Source organism: Gadus chalcogrammus, chromosome 19, assembly GCF_026213295.1.
Source record: "Gadus chalcogrammus isolate NIFS_2021 chromosome 19, NIFS_Gcha_1.0, whole genome shotgun sequence".
Classification (NCBI taxonomy): Eukaryota; Metazoa; Chordata; class Actinopteri; order Gadiformes; family Gadidae; genus Gadus; species Gadus chalcogrammus.
Window position 1 is genome coordinate 17,182,341 of NC_079430.1, and position 9,133 is coordinate 17,191,473.

Below are 9,133 nucleotides of genomic sequence, written 5' to 3' on the forward strand. Positions count from 1 at the left end.
GTCAGAAGAACGCTATTATATAGAGACCTTCTCCCTGTTTCCAAGTGTGTGTGTTTGTGTATTCGTGTCACGCCGTCTCCGACACACTCCAGTTCACGCATCATCAACACGAGGCAGACGGACTCACACCCGAGCTTAAAATAGAAACGCACATACACACTCTCTTTTTCTCTCTGTTTCTCTTTCAACAAAAACAGTTGCGGGTGCAATATAGATACAGGAGGCCTTTAATTAATTAACTCTCAATTAAATGAGCGTTCCATTCAATGCTTCCCCTATAGCCTGACAAGACGCAATTACACCTGATTAAAGATCTAACATGAAGACGAATGCAGTGTTTGTTAAAGGCCCTTCAAAGCGAACAACAGCAACGCCGAAGAGCCGTTGAGCAATACCAAACTACAGACTCCTCCCTCCAAACCCACCACGTTTTCACCATACATTTATTTTTTAAAGGTCTTGTTTTCAAACCACCTCATGGAGGGAAAGGTCAAAAATCCAACTAGTGCGTCACGTTCTTCTCTGTTCTATGTGTTGCCCTCATTTATTCCCAGGTCTGAATCATACGCTCCAAGGAGACCGTCAAACTAAGAGGCTAAGCTGACCGAGCGAAGGGAGCTTTTCATCAAGTCCGTATCATCTACATAAAACGGGTAATGACAGAGGACGGTGGATTTAATGAAACTCGGGGGGCGGCTGCGGCCACCGGAGGAAAAAGGGGGTGTCAAATGGAGAGACACAGATTCCTTTCTGGCCCACGCCTCATTTACATGTGTGCGTGTGTATTGCTTTAAGTGTCAGGATATGTTTTTTTACAACTCCATTTTCCGTGTGTGTGTCCGTGTGTGTGTGTGTGTGTTAGGGATGGGCAAAATGATTCTTTTCCGGGAACTAGTTCTTTCAGTTCAGTTCACTATAACGATTCGTTTATTTGATTTGTTCGTTTTGATTCGTTCGTTACGTCAGATTACATCTTAAAAAAAATTAAAAATAAAAAAACTTTTTTTTATAATTTTTTTTTTGTATATGTCGTGGGTCTGGATAGGACCGTCAAGTCCGCAGTCCGCCGTTTGGAGATGCCTGCTATATAGTATGTCGAACGTCCCACCAATATTTATACCACTTGCTTACTCTCTATATTTCATTCATGGTTTTACATTTATAATTTTATTTTACTTTACATTTAATTCTTCATTGTTCAGGCATTACAGAACTTGCATGGTCATAAATAAAAAATACGAACTGCAGTTTAATTTCTTTGTTTGTTCTTAAATTGACGTAGAATGGAGCAAAGACTCCTGGGATTGGGAAATGTGTTTATCCAATAAACAGATGGAGGTCAAGTCTATTTTCGAAAAAATGTAGGGGGATATATGAGTCGAATGGTATGACCCAAGATACGTCAGAGAGAGAAAGCGCGCATATTCGACGGTACCGCCTTGTCATTGGTTTACCCAGGTGCCATTCCAACACCATTGTTACCTCTCATTGGCTGAATCTTTGAGGAAGTTGTAGACTCAATCAATATGAGTCGCGGGGAGACGGAGCTCTGTTCGTTTGTATATTTTATTTACGTGACCATATGTTTGGTTGATGTTAAAAAAAAAGAATCAAAGAACCAGTTCTTCTTGTTTTGGGGAACCAGTTCTTGTCGTTCACGTTCGGGATTCGTTCTTTGTAACGAATCAGTCGCGACCGACACATCCCTAGTGTGTGTGTGTGTCTGTGTGTGTGTGTGTGTGTGTGTGTGTGTGTGTGTGTGTGTGTCTGTGTGTGTGTGTGTGTGTGTGTGTGTGTGTGTGTGTGTGTGTGTGTGTGTGTGTGTGTGTGTGTGTACACACACACACACATGTATGCCTGTGTGGACTGCTTTGAGTGTTTTCCACTCCAATTACAGCTGTGTGTGTGGTGGTCATTGCCGACTTGCATGCACGCACGCGCGTGTGTGTGTACATGTGTGTGTGTGTGCGTCCGTCCGTCCGTGCGCGTGTGTGTCCATGTGTGTGTGTGTGTGTGCCCGTGACAGGCCTTACAGGAACCACGGTGGCGTAACTTAACTGCAGACTACAAGGTCACCACTCTGTTATTTGGACTCCACAGACGCTGGTTTAAGGAGAAAATAACACGGCCTCGTTCTTCCTCTGCATTCCATGCTACCGGGTTAGCACACTGCGCCGCTGTAGCCCTGTGATGTATTTAACAGCTCAAACACACAGCATTTAATGGCATGACACAGCAGCCGCACGCACACACGTACACACAAGACACCCACACACTCAAAAGTTGCAGTCCGACGGCTAAGAAATGAAAGTGATTTCTCATCCTCTCCAGCTGTGCCCAGCTCAAGGGCTTCGAGATTTGTTTCTACAGTAATTTTAATGTTTTGTCTGTGCCACGTTCGGTATAAAGTAGCACATTAGAATCGCGTGAATATGCATGAGGCAATTTGCTCGACAAAAGCAATTTGCAAAACGAACTGACTCCCGAAGACAGTCTGAACGGAAAGAGTGTGTACGTTCCTCCGTGACTCTCAGTGGCAGAAGAAGACGACTTCTCTCCCATGAGATAATGACACATCCGCAGAACTCGATGACGGGGGGGAGGGACTTGCTGTAATCACTTGTTAACCGATTGGGTAAAAATCCTGTCTGTCAATGAAAAAATGCCGGCTAGTTCCTTCCCAAATTCACAGAGGGACAGAAAGGCTTTAAACGACACATTGTAGCAGAGGTTGCCAAGACTAATGGAATAAAATATTCGACATACGAAAATATTGCATGTCATTTAATTTTTATATAAAATATTGCATAAAATGTCTTTGAGTAGTTTACCTTTTACCACTGAACAATTAACTATTATATTTATTTATAGATATCCTTCCGCAACGGACACTCAGATCAGAGTATCTCATCCAGCACAAATCGGATTACTGGGTGACGGATAAGGTGTCGTGACCTCTTGTTACCTGATTGGTTTATTCTCCCGTCCGTCATAGATGTGGAAGAAGACCTCGAGCTCCTCCCCCAGGTTGGCGCCCATTAAGCTCTTCATGTTGACAAAGAGGTGGTGGGTGCTGGCCGGCACGGGGGTGTCCTTCTTACGATGACGGTGCTCCATCTGGAGGGGGGGGGGGGGGGGGGGGGGGGGGGGGGGGGTTGAGAGGAGGGGGAGGGGTGGGGGGAAAGATGAAGGGGGAGGAGGAGTAGAGGAGGAGAGGACAAGGTATATGTAGGAGGAGGAGGAGGAGGAGGAGGAGGAGGAGGAGGAGGAGGAGGAGGAGGAGGAGGAGGAGGAGGAGGGTGGGAGAAGAGGGTGGAGAGGGATGGAAGAGGAGAGGGATGGAGAGGAAGGGGAGAGGAGACGAAGGAGAAGGGAAGAGAAATTCAAAAAGTAAGCATAGCGACTTCCATCTAAATACATGAATTATAAACAAAAAAGACCAAAAAGCAAAGAATAACTTAAACCTAGGCTCAATCACATGATAATACACGCAATGGTGAATTAAAATGTTATTATCAAGGGCAGGTATTTATTCAAAGGCTAGATTTAAAGACTGCAGCTTCAGCCCTAAAACACATGTGAATTGTTTTCATGACCATAAGCTTTGAAAAAACAAAAGTATAAGAAAAAACAATCAAGGGAGTGAAAGTGCAGCTGGTGCACCTCCACGGCGGGCCTACGGTCCTCTGACACACGGCGGTAACCTAAGGGCTGTTTACCGGCGGCCGAGCAGCGGGTCTGCTGATGATATGCCGCCGCACCCGTATCCATGACACACAGGGATTATTCAAATCTGCTGTCAACATTCACAAAAGACAAGTACTGCTGGCAGAATTAAGCACAGCGGTGGGGTACACACACACACACACGCACACACACACGCACGCACACACACACACACTCACCCACACACCAGATGGCTAGTGGCACGGCTGCCAGATCTCACCCTGCATTAAGCAGAAGGAAGGAAGGAGAAGGGAAGTGTGTGTGTGTGTGTGTGTGTGTGTGTGTGTGTGTGTGTGTGTGTGTGTGTGTGTGTGTGTGTGTGTGTGTGTGTGTGTGTGTGTGTGTGTGTGTGTGTGTTCGCGCGCGCGTGTGGGGGTGTGTGTGTGTGCGCGTGTGTGTGGGGGTGTGTGTGTGTAAATAGACGACCTATGTAAAAAAGACGCACATTACCACACCACAAACCACATGCCTGGAATGACAGCCCCCTCCCCCCTCCCCCCCCCACACACACACACACACACACACACACACACACTTCTTAGGCCATAACACACACACAGACGCACACACACACACAGGGGTGCTGCCCACATGTATGTCGGGACTGCAGCACATGGGTGTATTGTAATAGGTTTTTCTGTAAGGGTGACGGTTGCTGACTCCCGCCCAGAGTCACTGGTGCGCTGATCAAAGGCGCACTGCAGGTAGCTTTATAGATAGAGATGGAACAGGCAGTCCTCCCCGATGGAGGAGCGAGAGGAAGGAGGGCAGTGGACTGGAAGGGGCAGGAGATGTCTGCGTTCAGACTTCTGGAGATATCCTGCATCCAACGACGGCTTGGAGCAGGCAGGGTATATTTACTATATTTACAGTCGTCCGCTGCTTGGCGTTGCACTGTCTGGCTGCATTCGTTTAACAACATTTGTGTTTAATTGTGTTCCGACAAAGTGGTGTTACTAGACTGATAACAATTGTAAATAGCTATAGCGGTGTTACTAGACTGATAACAATTGTACATTTTTGTAGTGGTGTTAGCAGTCTAAAATCTAGTATCGTTTAATGCTGTGCTTTGGTTTACTGGATTCAATCATTGTTGCCTGTAAATGGCCCTGTGTCAGGTAGGGTCAGTTAGCCTTTTGTTTTATTCCGCCATATTATTGAATGGCCAAGCTTTATGAAAGCTAGGGCTCCAAGCACATAGGGTTGTGGTGAATTATCTGATTACCAGTGCAGTGTTTAGAGTACGTATTCTTAACACAGTATAGAATACAGTTTAGGAAGGTCCCTGCACCCATCGTCCCTGATTGATGTGTTACCTGTTCTTTTTTCTGTTTAACCATCAGTGGTAACTCATTTCTATATCTAGGCCATCACCATCAGAGTCATTGCACTACCAATTAACTAGGGTGCGGTTAACTCAGCATGTCTGGAGCCAATGGAGCAATCAGCGACTCTCCCCCAAGTCCCCCTCTTCTGAGGCGATGGATTCATCATACGAAGACAAAGGAGTCCATCACAAGACTGTTTTGTAGGCGACCGAGTTGGAAGACAAGACTTTGTAAGGCCGAGCAGAGCTTCACTGCGTTGGCTCTTTTTTCCCTCATTTGATTTGGGCATACTTTCCATTCCTGTACGTTAGTCTTCTTGGGGATACTTTAGACCACATGCCCACTCACACCATCAATGTGACTTGCCTAATCGTATCAGCCCCCCCCCTGCCCGTTCTTCCCTACTGTCACAAGACCTGGATCACACCAGGTGATGTGATAAATTCTTTACCTCTTGTTACTTTATGGTAGCACAGGCTTTTTAATGAATTATATGTACTCAATTGATTCTTGCACTTTTTGAGACATAGATCTTCATGGTTGAATGCACTCGTTGTGAGACGCTTTCGAAAAAAAGCGTGAACTTAATAAATGTAATGGTTATTTAAACATATCTATATTTTTTTATACATCATTTATTCTGTGTCCGTATATTTATTTATTTCTTGCTAATATGCAGCAACAGAGTTCATTAAGATCCTTCAAAGACGTTTTCAACGATCCCCAAAGCTCTAATCACTGAACTAATTCACTCTGTAATTAACTACCGAGATTTAAGGTTCACATGCTCGTTATACAGAAGTTACATAATCATCCATCTTCGTCCCCACAGCGAACCGGAGACAGCACAAGGCACCGGGCACATGCTTTTCATGGCGGTGTGTTGCAGGAAATAAATTGGTGTGAAAAAAAATCAAAGAAAAAAAAGATCACACATGGTACATGGTGTGGTGTTTTAGCGTCGCAGCGGGACCGTCTCTCGGAGCGCCTTGGACTCACTAGGTGAAGAGGGTGACAGCTTTGAGGATAAGCCGCCAGCACCCATGGCAACTCACAGCCATGTATGCTGTGTTTGTGTGTGTGTGTGTGTGTGTTTGGCCCCATGTGTGTTGGCCCCACAACCGTTTGATGAGCGTGCACGGAGTAGTATTCTGTGCACGTCAGCGAAGTGGTGGGGTGCAGGGTGACCGCCTTACTGTTCTCTCTCTCTCTCTCTCTCTCTCTCTCTCTCTCTCTCTCTCTCTCTCTCTCTCTCTCTCTCTCTCTCTCTCTCTCTCTCTCTCTCTCTCTCTCTCTCTCTCTCTCTCTCTCTCTCTCTCTCTCTCTCTCTCTCCATCATCCCACCCCCCCCCCCCCCCCCCCCCAGGTCTTTCTCAAGCCCTTTCACTCTCTCTCTCCATCTCCCAGTGTCTCTCCCTCTTGGTCTTTCTCTCCCATGCTATTCAACTCAGATTTCTAATTCACATCCTAAGTCCCCCTTCTGATCCCCAGTTTAAGCCTGCAGAGGGAAACCTAAGTTATATAATATTTGAAGTGTGAGATTGAGTGTGTCTGTGTGCATGTGGGTGCGCACGTGTACATTATTCGTAGGATGGGAGTGTACTTTGCATGTGCAAAATCTCCCAAGCTGTTTCTCCTCTAGAGATACCGTAAGATAAGCATGTTCCACTATGCTCAGACTCGAGCAATCAATCACGCACTGCTCTGGGATCTGCACTCTGGCCTGCCCTTTTTCTCTGCTGCACCCGGATTGAGATGTGTGGAATATAACAACGCTAAATCCTAGCCAGGAGTCACTGGAGATTCACACAGAGCCACTTCTCAACTGTAGGGAACGTTATTTATCGGAATTTATCTCTAAGGCTGTTACACTCGGTTGAACGCGTGCCAGCTCAAACACCAAAGTAGGGATGTGCGCACTTCTATACAAGGGTTTTACACCGGTCGGAGCAATTTAATAAGCACGATAATAAGCACTTTTTAATGTGTGCTGGCATCTTGAGAACAAACATCAGAGATAAGTCGATCCGATTTGTTTTCTGCACTTCAATCCGTCGATTGATTGAATTAAATGAACACCTGTGCCCGCCTCGTTCCGTGGAAACACGACGATCTAAGTATTCCCCGTGAACACATTGCACCCACCCACGGGGCCCGGGATTGGAGCTGAAACACAAACACTCCTCGCAGTTTCTGAGAGTCGCATGAATCCTGTTTTTGTCCCTTTACACATTCTCTTCGTTAATGAGATGAAACAAATAGAACCATAAAAATCCCAGCCGCATGTTCCCCCTTTCTTCCAATTAGCCGAGCACAGAGCGGCTACTGTGGGAACACTGGCAGCAGTAAAGTCTGCAGGTCCCCCCAAAACGCACACACAAAGAGAAAGTGTGTGAAGGTGATCTTCATTCTGGTACAATTAGGCCAATAACACGCCAGACAAAGTTTGGCTGGTGTCTGTAGAGAAAGAAACACATTGTCCCCAGCGAGAAATAACAATGTGATTTTAGTGCCGGGTTGGAGATAGTGTGTTGGGGGGAAGGTGTATGTGTGTGTGTGTATGTGTATGTGTATGTGTGTGTGTGTGTGTGTGTGTGTGTGTGTGTGTGTGTGTGTGGTAATTGCCATTTCCTCTGCCTGTCTCCCATTAATAGAGGACTTGTGGTGTTTTGGTGGGTGCTTAATAGAGGAACATTAGAGCTTTTATTAGGGCCCAACTGCCTTTGTTTTGACTACCAGAGCCACCTAAGACGGAACGACAACACAACAGACTGATTAAGAAGTTCATGTTCCCACTGCAACTGGAAGGCCTGACGTGTGTCTATGTGTGTGTGTGTGTGAGTCTGTGTGTGTGTGTGTGTGTGTGTGTGTGTGTGTGTGTGTGTGTGTGTGTGTGTGTGTGTGTGTGTGTGTGTGTGTGTGTGTGTGTCTGTGTGTCTGTGTGTCTGTGTGTGTGTATGTGTCGGTGTCTGTGTCAGCGTGCGTGCACGCTCGCACGTGCGTTCACTCCGCCATCGTCAACGCCGCCCCAGTGCAGAAAACCTGGGTTGCCACGGTAACAGCAAATGGAGCACTGGGAAACTGGGAGAAGTGGTGTCGGTGGTGGGGGTGGTGGGGGGTGGGGGGGGGTGAGGGATATGGGGGAGGGGGTCTGGGGGAAAATCCAGTGTTTTCCCCTCATGAGAAAAAAGCCCACCGGCTCAAAGTATTGCATTTTCTAATAAACAGGATGTACGACGTCTTACCGTCAGCAAACGGTGAAGGGTTTACACTGTAAACCCTTCACCGTTTTTACTGTAAACTTTACAGTAAACAACTGTAAACCCTTCAGTGCACCATGCTCCTTCTGTTGACCGAATATTATTACGCAAAGCGATGTTTCACCATCTCTCCGTTTTATTTATTTTTCTCAGATGATTTAGCCATGTTACGAATGTGATAGACAGATCATTAGCACACATGTCAGATGCTTGAGAAAACGTAGTTTCCCCAAACGTTGCCGTCGGTTTGACAGGACAGAGTGCATCATGCGCACCATCTCTGTCCCTCTACGTGTCTGTGACACTGTGGTCAGGGCAGGGCTATAATCTGTACCCCTGCACCAAGGTAACGCACGACTAGAAATGGTCTCCATGGAACTGACTAATACCTGGACTTGAATGAATGATTGCATCGCTAGAAAAACGTTCCTTGTGTGGAAATAGACAAAAAAGGTGACGCGACCATATTGGATCTAGTGTGCTGCATACGATTTTTACTTTGAGTGCCGCACTTCCACTCTCATCCACTGAAGTATATTATATTATAGTATGTTAAAGTACATCTAGTATATCTGATGCCACAATCCTATCCTCCTACAATATATAGTGTTACAAACAGACACACATCCGAGCTAACCACAGAAGATTGAGGCCCTTTCGCCGATGGTTAGTTAAATAACACACAGTCGAATCTTGTGCTTCCCGCAGCTCGTATGATGTCACAGGGAGTGGCGTGATGATGTCACAGGACGTGGCGCGGCGGTGACGATGTCACTCACCAGTCTGTAGAGCTCTGTGACGCTGATCTCGTCGGGGTCC

At 46.3% G+C, this 9,133-nt stretch overlaps 1 protein-coding gene across 1 annotated transcript in view; it reads right to left on the reverse strand.

Moving 5' to 3' along the window:
• dock4b (dedicator of cytokinesis 4b) overlaps positions 1–9,133 on the reverse strand; it is a 139,022-nt gene that overhangs the window by 85,196 nt on the left and 44,693 nt on the right. The window contains exons 7-8 of the mRNA XM_056578276.1: positions 9,094–9,133; positions 2,966–3,117 (exon numbers count right to left, since the gene is read on the reverse strand). The exon at positions 9,094–9,133 is cut by the window's right edge and continues 45 nt beyond it. Coding sequence (XP_056434251.1) covers positions 2,966–3,117; positions 9,094–9,133 — 192 coding nt within the window. The remainder of the gene's footprint in view (positions 1–2,965; positions 3,118–9,093) is intronic.